General features: G+C 44.0%; 1 protein-coding gene across 1 annotated transcript; it reads left to right on the forward strand.

The window, feature by feature from the left end:
- Nucleotides 1–264: 264 nt before the first annotated feature.
- Nucleotides 265–20,075, forward strand: COMMD7 (COMM domain containing 7). Its single transcript, XM_079943647.1, has 9 exons — nucleotides 265–543; nucleotides 7,568–7,621; nucleotides 7,721–7,823; nucleotides 16,947–17,003; nucleotides 17,085–17,122; nucleotides 17,585–17,675; nucleotides 17,992–18,041; nucleotides 18,413–18,461; nucleotides 19,029–20,075. The coding sequence occupies exons 1-9, from the start codon at nucleotides 460–462 to the stop codon at nucleotides 19,103–19,105; spliced, it is 603 nt and encodes a 200-aa protein (XP_079799773.1). The 5' UTR covers nucleotides 265–459; the 3' UTR covers nucleotides 19,106–20,075.
- The last annotated feature ends 1,925 nt before the right edge of the window (nucleotides 20,076–22,000 follow it).

The raw sequence follows: 22,000 nt of genomic DNA on the forward strand, positions 1-22,000 counted from the left end.
ATAGTAACGATGTTAAGGATAGCAGCTAGCCATTGGTTGAGGACCTCCAGTGTGCCAGGCTATCTTCTAAACATTTTAAGAGGGTGAGCGCATTTAAGGCGCCACCCCCGGGATCATTTTACGGATAGTGAAGCCGGTTCCGAGAGGCCAAGCTCTGAGCCCAGGGGGAGATCACGCAGGGAATCCCGCGTTTCACCGCTGTGCTGCTCAGCGCCCTGGACGGGGCATAGCGGTCGCGGGCACCAGGGCTCCGCGAGGGCGCCCCTGCCCCGCCCCACCCGGGGTCCGCGCGCGTCAGCGGCTCGTGAGGGCGCACCCGGAACCGGTCTGAGAGGAGCTCGGCGGCGGCTGCGGCCCGTGGCGAAAGTGCGGCTGCGGAAGCGCGGCGAGGCCGGCGGCGCGAAGGAGGAAGTCTGGGGAGGCGCGGGAGCTGGGGGTCTGCGGCGCCGAGCGGACGCCATGGGCCGCCTGCACTGCACGCAGGACCCCGTGCCCGAGGCCGTGGGCGGCGACATGCAGCAGCTGAACCAGCTGGGCGCGCAGGTGGGCCGGGCGACCGCGGCGCGGGATCCGGGCGGGGGCCCCGGAGGGAATGGCGGTTTAGGCCGCAGCCGCCCGCTGTGCTTTGTGGCGGTAGCGGGGCATTCGGGGAGGGGCTGAGGGGAATTGGGGTCTCAGGCCAGTTTTGAGGGCCGAAGGATCTCGGGAGGCCTAAGGCCAAGCTGAGGGATCCCAGGGGGATCTCGGGGACCCAGAAATGGGACTGGGGGACTTCTGGGAGTCCTGGGAACCAGGAGAGTTTGCAGGGTCCTGGAAGGGGGGCTGAGGGGGGTCTTGATGAGGCCGAAGGGAGTTGGGATAACCGAAGTAACAGACTAAGGGCCTTGGGAGGCTGATGGAGTTTGGGGGAGCCGTGGAATTTGGTGGGCCAGGCGAGGGACTGAGACATTTTGTAGGAAGGCCGGGGATCTTAGGGAGACTTAGCCAGGGGGGTCTTAGCATCTCGAGGAGGCTGAAGGAGCCTGGAGTGGGGGCAGGTCATCAGGGGGTGGGATGTGTGTGTAGGTGATGGCCAGGCCAGAATGGCTCTGTGGGCAAGCGATGACATCCTGTCCTCGTCGCCACTCCCATCCGCCCCAATTAAGGGAGATACTGGTAGTCCCCAAGGAAAGAAACCATGTACCCTACACAGTAGAGGGCGGTTCCTTGATGGTAGTGGAGCTGGCAAAGGCTTTTTCTCACTATTCAGGCTGCAGGTGCCCTCCAGTCAACCTTGACGTCTTCCTGCTCCTGTGCTGGTTGGGATGTCCCTTTCATACCACTAAGTCAGACAAATTAAGCAAGTTAAAATGTCACTTCTCACCACCACAGCAAAGGTGCATTTATTTCCCCCACTGGGTTGTAACTTCCCAGGAGGTGGGGCCCCTGTCTTTCATCTCAGCATCCTCACAACTTACTGTTTTCTCATGAAGTAACACTAATTGTAATGCCAGTCATGTTCTACGGCTTCAGTGTCCAAGGAAAATGAACTGCAAGCCTCAGGTCTACTTTTACATTTTCTAGCAGCCACATTTAAAAATTCAAAAGAAACAGGAAATGAATATAATGTGTTTTCTGTAATCCACTATATCAGAATATTATCATTTCAATGTGTAACCCACATAAAATATATCAGTGAGATATTTCGCTTTTTGGTACTGAGGTTTCTGATTCTAGTGTGTATTTTAAAGCGCATCTGAAATTAGCCTTTTTCAAGTGCTCAGTAGCCACACATGGCCGGCAGCCACTGTATTTTACAGCCCAGTTCTAAGTGCTTTTATGTGTATTAAGTCACCGAGTTCTTGCAACCACCCTAGGAGTCAGGTACTATTACCATTGCCATTTCACAGATAAAAAAAATGGTTCAGGGAAATCAATTGACCTGATTAAGGGCGGTCAACCAGGAAGTGGTGGAGCCAGGAATTCAGGACCGGACACCTGACTTCGGATCCTGGGGAATTAAACACACTAGAATAGAGCTTTGTAGGTGATCTCCCCAATCAGGTAGTTTAGCTTTTACTTGTTTATGTATTGGGGCTTTCTGAAAGATTTCCATTTGGAGAATAAAAAAGATTCTGCTGCTAAAAAACTTTTTTTAAAGCTTCTGGATTGTATGATCTCTAAGGTTACCTCCAACTTGGTATTCTAAAGATAATCCACCTCCTTTAAGGTCAGAGCTGGACTCATTTTCTAACCTTGAAACGCACTTTAAACCTTTACCTTTGTTTTTAATACAGAAAGCTTTTTCCTGATGAGCAACTTACCAGAGTCCTTTGGGCCATTTTTCCCCCTTTACTTGGGTGATCAAACTTCTCTGAGTAGCCACTCTGTTAGCTGAACTTACTTTGAAGTCGGAGGCCCAGGCCTCAAGGAGAAAAATAATCATTGTATTAACGTTGGCATCACCATTTATTGCTTGTTCGGTGGGTATTTATCTGAATGCCTACTGTGCACCAAATAGCCACTAAACCCAGTGAGATTTACAAAGGCTTGATGAATGAGGCCTCTTGTGCTGGGGAAGTTGTGATCTGCTGGGGCAGGTCAGAAAATGGAGACATGATACAGCACTGAGTGGATCTGCATGTGCTCTCTGATGCCGTGGACAGTCCTAGGTAACATAATCACTAAAAAAAAAAAAATCACTTTTAGAGTGGTTATGAGAGGATATTCAGAAAAATATAAAGAAGAAAACAAATGGTCTACAGTCTCTCACCTAGCAACACACACAGAAAATTCAGACAGTATTCAAAGGTATAAAATTAAAAAACACCTATTTCTCTTGTCTCCAGAAATCATTTTGATAGTTTCTCATGTAACTTTATAGAAAAAAAAATCTGCAATCTGCCATCGTATGTATGGGTATCCTTTCAAAACTTTTTTTACACAAAAGGGAGTGTGATATTCCTTGAAACAGATCTAACATAATTTAACCAGTCCCCTATTAATAGACACTTAAGTTGCTTTCAGTTTTTTATTTTTAAGAACAATGCTGTCAACAAACTGCTTTGTGTGTGTCTGGGTTTACTTTTTAGAATATCTCTGAAGGGTATACTTCTTGCGGTGGAATTACTAGGTCAAAGGGTCTGATTGTTTAAAAAAAAGTAGATATGGATTTTGCTAAGTTACAGTCCAGAAAGGTTGCCCCAGTTTATCTTCTCAACAGTGTGCAAGCATGTCTGTTACTTTCACCAACACTGGTGTCATCAGACTATTAGTTTGAAGATCTGATAAGTGAAAAATTGGTATCTCCTTGTTTTGCTGATTTGCATTTCTCATCTGGAATGATCTTGAGAATCTTTTCAATATGTTTAACTGGTAAGAGTAGTTAAGATTTTGATTTCATGGCTATTCATGAGCAGGTGAGCATTCCAGGGAGAGACAGCTATGCAGGTACAAAGGCAAAGAATGGGGAAAGTGTTTAGGGAAGATTTATTCAACAAATACTTACTGTGCACTTACAATAATTAAGGTGTAGTTTACCATACAAAGCTGGAGGAGGAACCTTCTCTGTTAAGACAGGTTTGTGTTCCTTATCAAGATTGAAAATTCTAAGTGCCCCCAGGTGAGGTTCCAAGAGGGAGCCTCAGAACTTAAGAATTTGGGTAGGTCCCTTTCTTGTTGGGAGTGTCCTGGTATCTTGGCAGGGCTTTGAGGATAAGGAGGTTTTGGAAGAGTGGAGATAGGGATGGGGGTCGGTAACAGCCTACAAGACCACAGTAGCTTGAGGCCCCTCTTGAGAGGCTGGGATGAGACCACCCAAGGAGCCCGAGCCTGAGTGCTAGGCTGAGGCCTGGAAATGGAAAAGCAACTGGAGGCCTTCTCAGTCACCCCATTTTTTAAAAGGCCCCAGGTGGCATAGCAAACACGGTTTGCCAAAGATCTGACAGTTCCACAGATCTGCAGCAAAAAAAAATAAATAAATAAAATAAAAATAGAAATGAAAGAAATAGAGGAAAACACAGTTTGAGGACACATTCTCAAGCCAGTCTTGACTGTTCTTGTTTTCACTATATCAGCATTTGGGCAAGGCTGATACCCAATATCACAAATACTGCAGAAAAACAGCCCCTGGACCAGCATTGGTTAAAGTGTTCCCATGGAATATCCATGAAGTTTTGAGAAAGCAGACACCTCTATGCCGTTGGGTGGTGGGAGTGTAAATCTGTGCAACTTCTGTGCAAGGCAATTTGGCAATATTTTCTCAGAATTTAAAATGCATATATCTTAGAGAATAAACTAGTGGTTCCCAGTGGGGAGGGGGGAGGGGATTAAGAGGTACAAACCATTATGTAAAAAATTAATAAACTATAAAGGGCTTCCCTGGTGGCGCAGTGGTTAAGAATCTGCCTGCCAATGCAAGGGACACGGGTTCGAGCCTGTGCGCCACAACTACTGAGCCTGAGCTCTAGAGCCCGCAAGCCACAACTACTGAGCCCACATGCCACAGCTACTGAAGCCTGCACGCCTAGAGCCCGTGCTCTGCAACAAGAGAAGCCACGACAATGAGAAGCCCGCGCACTGCAACGAAGAGTAGCCTCCGCTCATCGCAACTAGAGAAAGCCTGTGCACAGCAATGAAGACCCAACACAGCCAAAAATAAAAATAAATAAATAAGCTATAAGGATATATTGTACAACACAGGAAATATAGCCAATATTTTATAAAAACTATAAATGGAATCTAACCTTTAAAAATTATGAATTACTGTGTTGTACACCTGGAACTTACATAATGTTGTACTTGAACTACACCTCAACATAAAAAATGCATATATCCTTTTGACCTAGGGTGCATTTTAAGAATATATCTTTTTTTTTTTTACCGCACCGTGAGGTTTGTAGGATCTTAGTTTCCTGACCAGGGATTGAAGCTGGGCCCTCGGTAGTGAAAGCTCAGAGTCCTAACCGTTGGACCTCCTGGGAATTCCCAAGAATATATCTTATAGACATACATGTCACAAAGAAATATGTGGGAGGATATTCATTGCAGCATCGTTTACATAACACCAACAAACACACCCACTAATGTTCATTTCTAGGGAAATAAATTATGCTAAGTCTTTACCAGTTGAATGTCATGCAGTTGTTAAAAGAACTGGGTAGATTTATTATCTGCTGACATGATTGATCTCTAAGATGTAATTGAGTGAAAAAAAGGTGAGGTGCAGGGATTGGGTTCCGTATGATCCCATTTGTATTTAAAAGAAATTAAATGAAAATAAAATGATGGGAAGGCCACAGAGGTGTTAGCAGTAACTACCCTGGGGAGTGTGACTAAGGTGGGAGGGGGCAGGGAGGGAGCAAGACATTTTATTTTATATTCTTTTATGTTAGCTGGGTCTTTTTAAAACCTTCTGCATATATTTTATATTTTCAAACTCTAGTTTTATATTTTAAAATAGAATACATTTTAGAATAAAATAATACAGAGCCTTGCCAGGGGTTTACGTGGAGTTTAGTGTCATGGGAAAAAGGGCAGATGCATTTGACAGTCATATTACACGTATAGCTTTGGGGGCTCTGAGCTGAAGTATCTAATGTTTGTTTAAATGTTATCTTGCTTCAGGAAGGTGTCTCTATTGGCATAGTGACTTTAATTGTAGCTGTGGTAATTGCTGCCCTTGGTTTAGCCTCTAGCCTGGCGCTGTACTGGAGGCTTTGCATGTGCCAATTAGTACTGTTCTGGAAGCTATGTACTATTACCTTCATTTTCCCAATGAGGACTGAATCACAGTGAGGCTGAGTGACTTGCCCAGGGTCACAATGGGTGGTCAGCAGAACAATGATTCACATCTGGGTCTTTTAAACGCTTGTGTGTTGATTTTCCCCACTATGCCACACACACTGTGTCCATTGGGAGGGAACATGGGAAAGTAATGACATGTGTCTCAGTCTGCTTGGGCTGCTATAACAAAATACCACAGACTGGGCAGCTTGAACAGCAGAGATTTATTTCTCACAGTTCTGGAGGCTGGTGATTCCAAGATCAGGGTGCCACCAGATTCAGTTCCTGGTGAGAGCTCTCTTCCTGGCTTGCCTTCACGCCGTGTCTTCATGACCTGTGCCTCACAGAGAGAGCTCTGGGGTATCTTCCTCTGCTTACAAGGGCACCAGCCCTATGCGAGTAGCGCCCCACCCTTATGACCTCATTTAACCTTTGTCACCTCCTCGCAGCCCCTCTCTCCAAATACAGTAATACCCTGTGTTTGGTGTTAGGACTTCAACATATGAATTTGGGGACACACATCTATTCAGTTCTTAATAATACGGTACTGATAAAGAGGTTCACATGCACAAAAGAATAAGACTCTTCTAAGACAGTGTATAATAACACGTTAAACTTTACTGTTTTGTCATATACTCAACAAGATGTTTATTGTGGGAGAAGGAAACCCAGAAAACATGGATAGACAAAACAGAAGAAAATAAAAATCATCTAAAATCTTGCCACAGAGAAGTAACTGCTTTCAAAAGCAAGGTAGAGAAAAAGTTCATATAATATGTTACCATTTGTGAGGGTGAAAATTATATATTTGAATTGACATGTTTGAATAATAAGTATATGAAAGTATAAACAAAAAGAGAAAAGAAAAAAAAGTAACTGCTATGAATGTTCCAGTGATTTTCCCTTTCGGGTCCTGTGTGGGGGGAGGTGTTGGAGGGGTGGTATTTAGACCGTTGAGATGTCTGTGTGAACATGTGTGCATACACTCACCATCTCTCAATATGTATCTCCTAAGTATCCCAATAAGATATATGAGTTTTTCAGACAATATAGTGTTACAGATAGATTGACACTGGTGGTGGGTATTGTGAATATTTGTAACTTTTTTTTAATTGAAATATAGTTGACATACAATATTATGTTAGTTTCAGGTGTACTACACAGTGATTTGACATTTATATACATTATGAAATGATCACCGTAAGTCTAGTAACCATCTGTCACCATACAAACTTATTACAGTATTATTCACCATATTCCTTATGCTGTATATTACATCCCTGTGGCTAACTTATTTTGTAACTGGAAGTTTGTACCCCTTAATCCCCTTAGCCCACTTCATACCCCACCCCTCTCCCCTCTGTATCTGTGAGTCTGTTTTTGTTTGTTTTGTTTTTCAGATTCCACATAAAAGTGAGATCATATGGTATTTGTCTTTCTCTGACTTATTTCACTTAGCATAATACCTTCTACATCCATCCATGTTGTTACCAATGGCAAGATTTCATTCTTTTTATGGCTGGGTAATATTCTATCGTATATACGTACCACATCTTCCTTATCCATTCATCTGTTGACGGACGCTTAGGTTGCTTGCGCATCTTGGCTATTGTAAATAGTGCTGCAGTGAACATTGGTGTGCTTACATATTTTCAAATTATGAATGTTTGTAACTTTAAGATGATCAAAACAGGTATCAACATCTGTGTGTTCCTCTTCTCTCTTAAGGGGCTGTAGTAGGATGGGATGTGGGAACACTGACCCAGGAGTAGAATTTTACTGATGTTCTGTGTTCTCTTCACAGAAGTTCTCAGCCCTGACGGAAGTACTCTTCCACTTCCTAACTGAGCCAAAAGAGGTAAAGTATCTTGTGTTAAGGAGCGTTCCCGAGTGTGGGCCTACAGTCCTGAGATGCTTAGAAAGTGACGGCCTGGTTTGTGTTGTCCCCTCTCTGCAGGTGGAAAGGTTTCTGGCTCAGCTCTCTGAATTTGCCACCACCAACCAGATCAGTCTCGGGCCCCTCAGAAGCATCGTGAAGAGCCTTCTCCTGGTTCCAAATGGTGAGTAGCCTCTCCCGGCAGCCAAGGCCAGAGACATTGCTTGAACATTCCCTCAATCCACCGAGTTGGCAAGTGTGCTCTGCACTGAGCCAGAGCGTTTGGTAGTGAACCAGACATGGGCGGGACTGCAGTCTAGGAAGGGAAGCCAGGTAAACAGATAGGCATAGGAGAGTATAACTGTGGTCTGCATCCCAGCTTCCATGCCCAGACTTATCTGGTCCTCTGCGTGATAGGTGCAGAAACTGAGAGTAAGAATTTAGAAACTTTTATGACAATTTGACGAAGTCTCTTCAGTCTGTTAATTTTTTAAAATGGGGCTTTTTTTAAACTGTGGTAAAATAATACATAAACATGTAATTGACCATTGTAACCATTTGGGCCGTATATTTTGTATGTGTTTTTTCATTTCATAGTTCTAGGAATTAATTTTCATTGTATTTTACAAAAATATCAGTCCATGATGGATTGAAAAATTTAAAAGATAGGTCTTTTGCTGCAGATAGTTTGAGAAGCAGGGTTTGCCTTAGAGCAATCAGAGAAAGTTTCTAGTCAGAAGGGAGATGATCACAAAGGTTGAGCTGTAGGGCTGTCCATAGTAGCACTGTTTATGACAGAGAAAAATTAGAAGCAATCAAATTACCCAGCAGCTGGAAATTGGTGTAACGAGTTGAGGTCCATTGTTAGAGGGGAGCATCACGGTGGTCAAGAATTCAGTTTGAGTTAGTAGGACCTGAGTGGGAGTCTGGGCCTTGATAAGCAGTGTGACTTTGGCTAAGTACCTGATCTCTTTCAACCCCTAGCAACAACCGTCCCCCAGCAGTTGTTCCCCTCCATCTAAGCTTGTTTTTGGTGTGCGCATGGAGTTGTTTTGAAGATTAATGAAGATAACGTAAATAAAATGCTTAGCACAGTACCTCAGCAAAAGGTTGTTCTTATTTTTCAACTTATGTAGTAATTTAAAAAGATGCTGTTGAGGAAAATGTAATGATATGGAAAACCTTTCACAGTATTCTGTTTAATACTGTCTGCCACCATCCTATTTTTGCTTTAAAAAAAAAGTTAACTGTGGCTCTATCTGGGTAGTAGGACTGCAGGTTGTTTTAATTGTTTATTTTTAGCTATGTCTTGTCTAAAAAGTTGTAAGAATTAATTTGGCAATTTAATTAAAAGTTAATTTTATTTAAAGAGAGACATGACCTTTGAGCCCAGTCTTAAGGAATGAATAAATGTCAGCCGGGCTGAGAAGAGATAAAACAGCATCCCCAGTTTGCATATTTTAAAAATCAGTAATAAGCTGATCTTCCCAAGATCTCAGCGCAAAGGTGCATTAAAAGTTGGGTGCTTGATTTGTTTGTTCCTGTTGGGCCTTCTGTTATATCTTAGTGCAGATCCTTTCCTTTGCCGTGTCTTGTGATCAGAACATCCCTGAGGTTTCCAGCTGTGAAATTTTATGATCCTCTGTTTGTGCAGTTCTTGCATTCTTTGCCCTCATGGCAGGTTAAAGAATGAGAACCACAAGGCGGGATGGGAACTTGCAGTCCTTTTAACACAGGAATAAATTTTCATTATAAACTTAAAACTGCAGAGCTCTGGAGAGTCAAAGGGAAAATCCCCTTTTACTCTCATCCCACTCTTGTCTCTAGGAATAATCAGAGTATAATTTTGGTGTATATCCTTTTTTTTTTTTTTAATTTTATTTATTTATTTTTGTCTGCTTTGGGTCTTTGTTGCTGTGTGCAGGCTTCCTCTAGTTGCAGCAAGCAGGGGCTACTTTTCGTTGCGGTGCGCGGGCTTCTCATTGCAGTGGCTTCTCTTGTTGTGGAGCATGGGCTCTAGGCATGTGGGCTTCAGTAGTTGTGGCATGCAGGCTCAGTAGTTGTGGCTCGCAGGCTCTAGAGTGCAGGCTCAGTAGTTGTGGTGCACGGGCTTAGCCGCTCTGAACCATGTAGGATCTTCCCGAACCAGGGCTCAAATCCGTGACCCCTGCATTGGCAGGCAGATTCTTAACCACTGTGCCACCAGGGAAGTCCAGTGTATATCTTTTTATATTTTTATATATAAAATGGTAATAAACCATAGAATTGCTCTGCGGCTTGCATTTTTTCATACCTAGTACATCAAGGAGATCTCTCCACATCAACTTCATTCTTCTGATGACTGCAGTGTACCTTGGACTGAATGTATCTTTCAGTTAATCCATTTCCTGTTGCTGGACATTTTAGTTCTGACTCTTCACTCTTAGAAACAATATCGCAGTGAACGTCCTTAGAAATCTATGTTCTCAACTTATGTGAGCATTTCGTAGGACAGGTGCCCAGAGTGCAGAACCAGGAGTACTTATTCTCTTTATTCTCATTGTCTAGCCTACACCTGTAGGAATGGGGAAACCTGTGAGCTGTTGTGGATACTGGTTTTTCAGGAGATCTCTGTCTGGTGTCCCTGCCTCCATTCATTCCTGTCCTTCTCACCTCTGCTCCCCACCACATTCCATCCTGCCAGACTGTCTTAATCCCTCCTAATCCTAGCACTCCGGCCTCTGTTCTACCTCTTTCAGAAAGTCTTCCCAAACCATTTCAGTCCGTGGTGAGCTCCCCTTCCTCTCAACAACCGAGATAGGTTCTTTTATCTGAAGCTCTCATTTTGGACTGTAATCATTTTGTTTTCTGTTGATCGTGCTGTTTTGTGTGTGTCTGTCTCGTGGCCCTAACAGACAGTTCTTTGACGTCAGGGGCATGTCTGTACTACTTTCCTAAGCCACAGTCACAAGTAAAGTGAAGACATAGAGCAGGAGCTTTTAGTACATGCTAGGTGAGTTGAGCTGAACTTGGGAGACCCTGTGATCCTCCCAGGGGATGCTGGGTGTATATTCTTCAAACAGGATTGATTATCAGTGTTTATAGCAGACTGCTTTCTATAGATGCAGAGAACACTGAGGTATGCTGAGTTCCAGGGATGGGCTTTGCAAGCTCACTTGGATTTGAGTCTTGGTCATGTCACCTAATGTAGCTATTTGGCCTTGGACAAATCAGCCTCTTGGCGCCTCAGTTTCTCATCTGAAAAACGGAATAATAAGAGCAGTCTATGGTGTTGGCATTAGGAATAAATGAGTTAGTACAGTGCTTGCCGAACTTCAACATTATTTATTGATTGTTCAGTTAATTTCAGTCCTTTGCCTCGATATCAGATCATCAGGTAAAACGTTCCTTCCTTCATCTAATGGAGAGGATCTGAATTCACCTCTTGACTATTTAATGTCCCAAAGCTTTTCAAGCTTTTCAAGTTCTAGAATCGAAGTCTCAGGTTTGCTGTACTTCTCAGTAGCTCTCAAGAATTTCTTTTACTCTTCTTTTTGTTCTCATGCAATCTGACTTTTCTCTTCCTGCAGAGTTTTTCTGCTTGAATTCTCCATTTCTTCCAGAGCATCTCCTAAGCACCTGAGGTAGCTTGTAAGTCTCTTGGCCTCTTCCTCATCCCTTGGCCTGATGTGCCATTTTCTTTTCCTTTTTTTTTTTTTTTTCTGCACTGCACGGCTTGTGGGATTTTAGTTCCCCAACCACAGATTGAACCCGGGCCCTCGGCAGTGAGAGCATGGAGCCCTGACCACTGCACCGCCAGGGAATTCCCAATGTGCCATTTTCTTTTCAGTCCCAAAGGCTGCCATCCCAGAACAAGTTCTTAGCCCTTCATGCCTTGTTACGGCAGCAACATCTCCGCTTCTGTTCCCCCATCCCAGATTCCAGTTTGCCCTGGAGTATAGTACAACTTGGATCCTTGGACCCTGCTGTTCCTCTCAGCTGTTTATTTTGCATAATAAATTCTGTAGTCCTTAACTTGGCATTCAAGGCCTTCCCCAATCTAGTCTGAAGTGTAAGGCCTTCATTCTCTTCCCCTTCTCTCATCCTGGTCCTGCTTGTGCAGTAAGACCTCACTGTTGAAGTGCAGCCTTGTTAGAGCTGAAAGGACCTCGAGAACTCTCCAGATCAGTCTTCCCCAGATTGGTGTTTTCATCCAGAAAAGACTTCAGTGGCCAGACAGGGTCATAAAATACTGTCCCCGCACCCCCCAGCCTTGGAATCTTGGAGATTCACACACACATTAACATATCTCAGGCTCCGAAAAGTCCTGCAGTAAAGCAACCTGCTTAACCAGTATCTGTGAAACAGTTAACCATGGACCTCTTCTTCTTTTGGATGGGGGGAGGGGGGCAGGGGGAGGGTCAAGTAAAAGCTTTGTAAAGTGCTGATCTAGTCTGATCTTTGTCTTGGAGATAAAGAAACAGAGCCCTAGAGAGGGGAAGTGACTTACTTAAGATCTTACAGTGGAAAAGCTGCTGCTAGAACCTCCCTTGATTAGCTCAAAGCTTGTGGGGTTTTTGGTTTGGGCTTTTTTGTTGTTGTTTTTAATGTTTTTCTTTTACTACTTAGTATGTAATTCTGTTTTTTGTTTTTTTTTTTAGTATGTAATTCTTAAAAGCACCTGAGATCAACCTTTATCATCCCATGGATGAATTGCTTCATCTGTGCCCCACTAATTCTCCTCATTGCTCTCCAAACTGGACTATTTTTAAACAAATCTCAGATATCATATCGTTTCATTCAGTTCATTCAGTTCCTAGTTATGTATCTCTAAAAGATAAAGGACTTTTTCCCCCTTATCAAGTCGCTGTGCAATTATCGTATCTAAAATTAAAATATGCAGTCAGTGTTCAGACTTCCCCATTGTCTCGTACATTTTATTTGTAAGTGGCGTTCTCATCAGGATCCCAATAGGGCCCCACCTTGCATTCGGTTCCTAGGTGGCCCTTGTGTGCTCACTTGTCACTGTGGCTCCTTCACAGCTCTGAGACCTTGAGCCACATCACTTAACCACTCTGACAATCAGTTTCTTCAGGAATAAAATGGAGCTAATACTAGTAGCTCATACGTTGTTGCAAGAATGGAGCAAGATGGCAGTCTAGTGGTTAGGACTCACGCTTTCACTTCCAGGGCCAGGTTCAGTCCTTGGTCGGGGAACTAAGATCCCACAAGGTGTGTGGCGCAGCCAAAAAAATTAAAATAAAATAATTTAAAAATTAAAATTAAAAAAAACATTTCTTCCCCAAAAATGGAGAAAGATAAACGTAAAGCGCTTGCTTCAATCATGAGTGGTAGCTACACTGCCGCTGGTACGATGATTGATTGTCACTATCATCATGAGTTGTCTCCTAGAAAAGATTACAGATAACTTCACAGTAGGGCCATAATTTAAGTGGTTTTTACTTTAATACATTGTAAGATATCTGGCCCTTGTGGGTACTCAGTAACTGGTTGTTTTTTAAGAAAAGGTGATAACTCCCTTTCCCCACTCCTAAAGGAGTCTGGCTGGCTGGGCCAAAAAAGGAATAATCAGCACTGAACAATAGTCACAAATGGTATTTAATCAGATGTTGAACTAAGTTCCCCAGGGTTCCTGACCTTACCCTGCTCTGTTACTTTTCTCTGTGGCACTTTTCAATAACACTCTATATGGCTTACCTACTTGTTACATTATTGTTTTGGTCTTTCTCCTCCCAAAAGATTGTGAGCCTCAGGAGAACAGAGATTGTTGCCTGTTCAGTTCATTGATGTATTCCAGGGTCCAGGTACATCTGTGTACAGTGACCGTGACCTCTGTTTCCCCATGAACCTCTCAGGGGTGGATTCAGCTGGTCAGCCTTCAGGGTCAGTAATGACTGAATGAATGGGGCTCACTGTGCTCTCCCATCTGCTTCCTCCTCCAGGGCTCTTCACCAAGGCTTAGTTCTGTTGCTTGGGCTTCCCTTATTATACTGAATAAACTTACATAGATTTTGGCTGGAAGAATAGTGTTTGCTAATTTTCCAACTGTTTCCTGAAACCCTCATCCTCACATACACTTCTGTCTTGTCACCCGTCCTATTTGATGGCAGTGGGGGTTTGCCTAAGGCAACTGTTCCAGTGAAAAGTGGAGCTCAAGGACTTTTATAAACCATCCCGGATGGTTATCTGTGTTTAAAGGACATTCTCAGATTTCCCCTAGTGACATGTTCTGGTGACTCCAGGCCTGGAGTTCAGAGTTTTCTATCTGACATAGGGTCAAGGCTGCAGGCCTGTCTTGCGCTTAGGACAAAGGAATCACCAAAGGAAAAAGCTGAAAAAGAAGCTAAGGGCTTGAGGCCTAGCACAATGCAAATATATATATACACATGTATATTTCTAAAGTATGGCTCCTGCCTGCCCCAGGTAATGAGGTGACATCAGGACGGAGAGCTTGCTCTGGCCCCTGCAGCTTGGTAGCCTCTGTTGTCAGTCACTGTTGTCAGGTACCAGGCGTGGCCTGGTACCGCCTCCCCGACAGCATCTCAGAATGACCTGGAGTGGAAAGAGCCTGGGTTTGGGAACCCTCTGGCCTGTAAGCGACTTTCTCTGCCACTTGCCAGCTGTTGTGGCCCTGAGCAATTCATATAATTTTTTTTTCTTGGCGTGGGGGACATTTTTTTTTTAATTATAGAAAGTACAAGAAAGAAAACAAAAATGGCTCACAATTTTACTGTCTTCACATAAAAAAACCAGCGTGCAGCTAGAACATTTTTAAATGACACAAAGAAAAAGTCCCGCCCAGTCCCTTTCCCAAAAGATCTCCACTCTTAAGTTTTTTGTGGATATGTTCAGAAAAAATATGCCTCACATCTGTCTACTTAGCTATAAGATAAGGATATAATTAAAGCTAGAAATAAGAATAGATAATATATACTTCTTTATTTATGCAAAAGGGATTACACTGTGCAGACTGTTCTTACCTTTCCTTTTCTTCTTTCAATTATATTTTGCAAATATAGATTATATTTTAATATAATCTATATTTAAATTATATATATAATAATTTAAATATAGATTAAAATATAATTTATATTTTTATTTATATAATTTATAATAATTTAAATATAGATTAAAATATATAAATTATATTTTGCAAATATAGCACATCAAGAGCTACCTTATTCTTTTTAAAGGTTGCATAGTATTCCATTGTATGGATCCTTTCATTCAGTATGTGTTTACTGAGTGCCAACCAATGAACAGTGCCAGGCACTTTTTTAGGAGCTTGGGACACAGCAGTAGGCAAAATGGACCACATCCTTGTTCTCATCAAACTGACATTTTAGTGGGAAAATGGACAATAAATATGTAACATAAAGTTGGGTAGTTATAAATGTGATGCAGAAAAGTATACTTGAAGAATGGTCAGGGATCCTTTCAGAGGAGATGCGATTCAAGTAGATTCCAGAATGAAGTGAGGGAGGGAGCATGTACGTATTTGAGGAAGTGTGTTCCCAGCAGAGGGAACTGCAAGGGCAAATGCCTGGAGGTAGGAACCTGCCTAGCAAATTACAAGAAGAGCTAAGCGAGGGGAGAGAGCATAGGGTTCTAAAGAGGGCCAGATCCTGCCAGGCATTGTGAGAGCTTTGGATTTTACTATGAGTGAAACAGGAGCTAGTAGAGGGTTTTGAGCAGAGGGGAGACATGGTCTGACTTAAGTTTTAACAAAATCACCTCGGCGCCCAGGCGGTTATGTGGATGCACCAAAACCAACGTACTGTTACTGACATTTCATCTCTCCTGCCCACGTTGCTGAAGAGCTGCCCACGTAGATCTCAGTGTATTTGGGGGCATAGCTGCAGTTGAGTTCTTGGCAGTGCAGTCGTTGACTATGGATTTGCCAAATCTTCTCCCCCAAAAGCTTGATCATTCTGATCTTTAACTTCCTGGTAAATTAAAAGTTACAATAATAATCTCCACTTCAGAGTATTTTGGGATCATCAAACAGAATATTGGATTTGAACTGGATATAAACTAAGGAGCAGCACCCGTGGTAGCCAGGAGTTCTTTGGAGTGTCTGGAATGTAGCCGCCTTCTTGGAGAGCTTTTATGGCCAAGGTTTCCTGGGGTCTTGCCTTTTTTATTTCCCGGTGGTTTCCTTGCTCCGTCTGATTTTGCAGATAAAAGATTTCCTCCCTTTGTTGACATGGTTTATTTTGCAGGGGACAACAGCCTTTAGGATTGTTTTTCTGGAGTGCGATGGGGGCGGGGGCTCAGGTTTAGGGTGTTACTTCAGGGCCCTCCCTGGATGGTGGTGGATGTCTTCTTACTCTTTGATTAGTCATCTTCTGGAAGACTAAGAAGTGGAAAATTTTAAAGCCGCTGCCAGATCGCGACTCGAGGCTGTAGCCTGCGGGTTAAACGTTGAGAAGCCCGGATGGCTGGCAGCAGTTTGTTTTCAGGAACTGGGAGGCTGCAGGCAGAACAAAGCGGCTCCCACGGGGTGGGGGGTTCCCAGGGCTCCTGAAGGGAGGTCCTGATATTCCCCTCTGCAAGTGACTTGGGAACTGTAGAAGCCAAACTGCTTAGTCCACCTGGGTTTACTTCCTGAGGGCTGATCTTCTGCGGCAGGCTGGCCAGTATGTAGGTGGGAACGGTGTGTGATCTGCCCTGACCAGTGCTGTGGCCCCTGGGCCCGTGTGGCTATTGAGCACTGAGGAACAGAATCGTACATTTTCTTTCATTTTAATTCATTAAAAGTTAAAGAGGGGAATTCCCTGGCGGTCCAGTGGTTAGGACTTAGCGCTTTCAGTGCCGAGGGCCCAGGTTTCATCCCTGGTTGGGGAACCAAGATCCCTGCAAGCCTCGTGGTGCGGCCAAAAACAGAAAAATAAATAAGAAGAGCCCCGTATGTTCAGTGGTTACGGATCACACAGCGCAGCTCCGGGCTGTTACCCCTGCACCCTGTCTGACCTTGAACTCCCCCACTTGGCTCCAGGAGTCTGTGGCCTTATTTCCTCAGATCAGGTGCCCCATCCCCAAGTCCATACAGTCTTTTCTTTTGGCTCTGACCTCATCCATACTTTCTGGAGGGGCCAACACGTGTGTGGCACCAAAAAAACCCCAAAATGTGCTGCCTCGTTCTCCCGGGTCTTGGGGGCTCCTTCCTCCCCGACTGGACTGAGATGGAGCTGAGTCTGCTCATTCCTGTTGTCATCCTGGTCACTTAGGTTGTGCCCATTAAATACTTACTGCTAGCTGATTGATTGATTTGCCCTCTTTGACTGATTTCTCCCCTCCCTCCTAGGTGCCTTGAAGAAGAGTCTCACAGCTGAGCAGGTCCGGGCTGATTTCATAACTCTGGGTAGGTGACCACCAAGGCTGCTCAGGGTGACAGGCCCTGCAGCCCTTCACTGTGTTCATGTCTCCTTCTGTTCTCTTATAGGTCTCAGTGAGGAGAAAGCCACTTACTTTTCTGAAAAGGTATCATAATTCCTCCTAATCAAGGTTAATTAAGATCACTTGCTTTTATTTCATGAAAAGAAACAAATGGAAAATGCTGACTAAGGAAAAACCGTCAGTCATCATGTGTCGTCTCCCAGCTTAATGTTTTTCATTTGGTTTCATGCAAATGACAGACATGTAGCTTTTAAACAGCACTATTCAGTGCAACTCTAATTTTTTCCCTCTGATTTGACTGAATATAAATGTCATACAGTTTTTGTTCCAACCTGGATTAAATCTTGGAATAAAAGAAAACATTTAAATTGTCTCCTGCCCCTCTTGACTCCCCCCAGCCCCCAGATCTGTGCACATAGGCCGAGCCCTTCGTTCTGCATGCTTACCACTGTCTGTGTAAAGACTAAACATGCTGTGTTGGGGGCGGAATGAATAGGGGGGATTTTTTCCCATTGTTATGACTTTGGCTTTTTGCTTTTGTTCCAGTGGAAACAGAATGCCCCTACCCTTGCTCGATGGGCCATAGGTCAGACTCTGATGATTAACCAGCTTATAGATATGGAGTGGACATTTGGAGGTAACTAGTTAGAGCCAGTCCTGGGTCATTTGGGTGATGTAGGGTTGGGTGGCAGAGGCTTTCAGATGACTTTGCTGGGGAAGAGGTGTCCTTGGTCCCCCAAGACTGTTGGGTCCAGCACCTGCTTCTCTGTGTCGCTGTCAACATTCGGCAGCTCTTTCTATCCACGGGTCTCAAGAAGTTCACTTCCTGAAAAGCACATTCTGCTGTCCTCATACTGGCCCCCACATGGCTTCTGCTGTACAACTTACAAGATTGGGGTCTTCAGGGTGAGTCCTCAATCAGTCACTTACTGGTTTTCTCTTTTGTGTCACAGTGACGTCTGGGAGCAGCGAACTGGAAAAAGTGGGAAGTATTTTTTTACAAGTAAGTCTTCTCCTGATCTCTGAAAATTGGGAGATTTTTGACTTGGTATTAAATCTACATTGGGTTTCTTTAATATCCAGTGCCTTGTGTATCTCAGAGCAATGTGGTCAGCCAAAGATGTAGTCACTAACACGCTTACTTTCAGATTAATAGGATCGGGATATTATTCTTGAAAGTTTGATTATTCATGTAATCGCGGAAATTGTTAGAGGTTTTGGTGGTGGACGATCCAGACTGCTCCCTAGTAACTCTCAAGTGAGATGCTGGATGCTTTGATGTTTACGTGACAGTTCAGGTTTCAGGAATTTCTTTGCCCAGTTGTCATCATTTTAATTTAAATGTTTTCTTTCTCTTTTTCCTTTTTGGATCAGTTAAAGTTGGTGGTTAAGAAAGGAAATCAAACTGAAAATTTATACATAGGTGAGTCCAAATTCCCATTAGAGCTCTTTCCCTTTTCCCATGTTTTCTTCAGTCATTGGGCTTGTGAAGCCCGCCACCAATCATTTTTCCAGAAGAAAAAGTCATAACCAAGCTGTGGAGTCACCATTCTGCTGCCTTTGCTCTCATAAATAATAAGCCATCAGCAGGTTGGAGACCCCACAGTTTGAAGACTTTTAGACCTTTTTGCAAAAGGGAAAGGGTGAGGTAGGAATGGCGAATATCGAAGCGCAAGAAGCTCTTGCTGTAGGAGCCACGTCTACTGTCCTGAATGACCCCTTTTCATCCCTTTGTGCCGGGGAGTTAATGCCATTTTAAATCCCCCCCTTCCTTTTTTTGGTGGAGCTGAGAACTTTCTATGTTCAAGGCTTCAGTTCTTTTTTTTTTTTTTAAGGCTTCAGTTCTTTATTATGATCAATTACCTGTCAAGAACTGCTTAGAGGTACTAAACCAAAAAAGAAAAAGAAAGTCTCCGGGTGGAAATTCATTTTCTTGGATGATTCTGTGGAGTTGGAAACACTCACCTGAAGCTGCATTTTCTCTCCCCAGAATTAACCTTGCCTCAGTTCTACAGCTTCCTGCACGAGATGGAGCGAGTCAGAACCAGCATGGAGTGTTTCAGCTGATTTCTGTCCCCCTGCATCTCCACCTCGCCCCCTCCCTGCCCCCTCCTCCTCCCCGGTGACTGCTCAGAGAGGCCGCTCGCTCCCAGGCCTGTGGCCGCTCCTTTGGGCCTGCTTGCCTCTTGGGAGCCCAGGTGCAAAGGTTTCTGAAAAACAAAGGATTAAGTACTTAAGGAGCCTGATAGGCTGGTCCTGAAGAGTCTTTGTTGAGGGACCCTCCACGACCTATCTCCCAGGTCACGGTTTAGATATTCAGAGAAGCGATTGCATCTCAGATGCAGGGGAGGAAATAAGTTGAGTCACCTCCCTTTCAAAGTTCCAGAGTAAACAAATGGTCTATCGCTCAAGATACGCACTGATGACCTTCCCCCGCAAAAGAACGAGGACTTATTTATGGCTGAGGAAGAGGTGGACTCCGTGAGTGACACACGGGGGAGCCCCCAGCGGAGTTTGTAAGTTTGTGGTGGTGGTGCTTTGCTGATCAGTCTTTAGTGGACACCTGTGTAAGAATACATGCTGGGTCTGCTCTGAAAAAAACTGAGGCTTCACTTCAGGTTTTGCCCTGTTGTGTGTAATGAGGTGGGCCTTTTGAGGCGATTTCAGCTTGTTTCGGTTCAAGCTGACCTTCTCTGGTGGTTAGAAGAATAAAAAAGGTTCTGAAGAACAGGTCTGCATCTGGTCGTATCTATGCATGGATTAAAGAGTCACCTGCCTTTCAGAGAGCTAGTGCTCTTATCTTCAAAAATTATCTTCCTGGGCTTCCCTGGTGGCGCAGTGGTTGAGAGTCCACCTGCCGATGCAGGGGACAGGGGTTCGTGCCCCGGTCCGGGAGGATCCCACATGCCGCGGAGCGGCTGGGCCCGTGAGCCATGGCCGCTGAGCCTGCGCGTCCGGAGCCTGTGCTCCGCAACGGGAGAGGCCACAACAGTGAGAGGCCCGCGTACCGCAAAAAAAAAAAAAATTATCTTCTTGATTTTGGTGAGGGCCCTGGGTCTTCAGTGAAATTTGCCGTGGTCCAAAGTGGGAATTCGTAAGATCAGTTCAGGGAAAACTGAGGTTAAAAACATCATAAAAAGCGGAGTGGATGAATGCTTTGTGTTCAGTACCACCCTGGCACGTAAGTTCTCCTCCTCCTACCTCTCCCCTTCCCCTCAGAAATTTTCCAAACTTTTGAGTAGATTATACATGCCCATGATTCAAAAAATACATTGTAGAGTAATTCCTTCTCCCGCCCCACTCCCCACTTACCTAGTTCCCCTCCCCAGAGGGAACACCTGTCATGAGTTTATTCTGTGTTCATGCATTTGCAAATACACAGGCACTGAGTTTGACTTTTCTTCCCACACAAATGGTAGCATACTGTGTACACACCGTGTCCTGCACCTCACTTTTTCCCACTTGGAAATCATTCCACATCAGAACAGAGAGAGCAGCCTCATTTTTTGAACAAATGGATGATTTATTTAACCGCTTTCCTGCTGATGGGTGTTTGGGTTGTTTCCATTCTTTTTTTATATATATAAATTTATATATTTTATTTATTTATTTTTGAGTGCATTGGGTCTTCGTTCCTGTGTGTGCACTTTCTCTAGTTGCAGCAAGCGAGGGCTACTCTGTTGCGGTGCACGGCCTTCTCATTGCAGTGGCTGTTCTTTTTTCAGAGCATGGGCTCTAGGCGTGCGGGCTCAGTAGTTGTGGCTCGTGGGCTGTAGAGCACAGGTGCACACGGGCTTAGTAGCTCCGCGGCATGTGGGATCTTCTTGGACCAGGGCTCGAACCTGTGTCCCCTGCATTGGCAGGTGTATTCTTAACCACTGCGCCACCAGGGAAGTCCCTCCATTCTTATTTTCTTATGAACGATGCTACAACTGAATTTTATATACCATTTTACATGTGGGGGAGTGTATTTATAAGGTAAACATGGATGTGGAATTGCTGGGTCAAAGAATATGTGCATGTATCAAAGAATATAGAAGGAATAAAGCAAAAAGCCCCTCTGCCCTGTCTCCCATTACTCAGTTCCCCCACTGCCCTCCTCCAACAGGTAACCCCTGCTGTTAGTTTCTTAGTTATCCTTCCAGAGAGTTTTTCCCCCACAGGTAAGCAATACGAATTTTAGTTTTTACTCTTTTTTTGTTGTTTACACAGATGATTATACACTATACACATTATTGTTAATATATCTTGGAGATCTTTCCATGTCAGTACATAAAGGGACTGCATCGTTTTCTGTGGCTACAATATATTCTGATATGTGGATGGGTTATAACCAGCATTTACAATTTTGATAAATAGTGTGGGTATTAGTGTTCTCCAGAGAACAGAACCAGCAGTGTGTGTGTGTGAGTGTGAGAGAGAGAGACAGAGAGAGAGAGGACTGATTTATTTTAAAGGATTGGCTCACAGGATTGTGGAGGCTTGGTAAATCTAAAATCTGTAGAGTAGGCTGGCTGGCTGGAGACCCAGGGAAGAGTTTCAGATCCAGTCCAAAGGCAGTCTGCTGGCAGAATTCCTTGCTTGGAGGAGGTGGGGGAGTCCATCTTTGGTCTAATAAGACCTTCAACTGATTGGATGAGGCCCACCCACATTACAAAGGGGAACTGCTTTTCTCTGGTTTAAAGTCCACTGATTTAAATGTTAATCTCATCTCAAAAACACCTTTATAGAAACATCCAGAGTAATGTTTGGTCAAACATCTGGGCACAGTGGCTCAGCCAAGTTAACGCACAAACCAAACCTTGACAGTGCCAAACCGACCTCTTCAGAGATTGTTCCAATTTATATAAGATTACTGCCCACACGTCCCAAAGAAGAGCAAATCAGTGCCTTTGGACAGAACTTCCAAATGTGTCCATGAGGTTTCATTTGCCTGACACCATGGGAATCTAATATAAAAAG

The sequence above is a fragment of the Stenella coeruleoalba genome (genome assembly GCF_951394435.1).
Source record: "Stenella coeruleoalba genome assembly, chromosome: 15".
Taxonomy (NCBI): domain Eukaryota; kingdom Metazoa; phylum Chordata; class Mammalia; order Artiodactyla; family Delphinidae; genus Stenella; species Stenella coeruleoalba.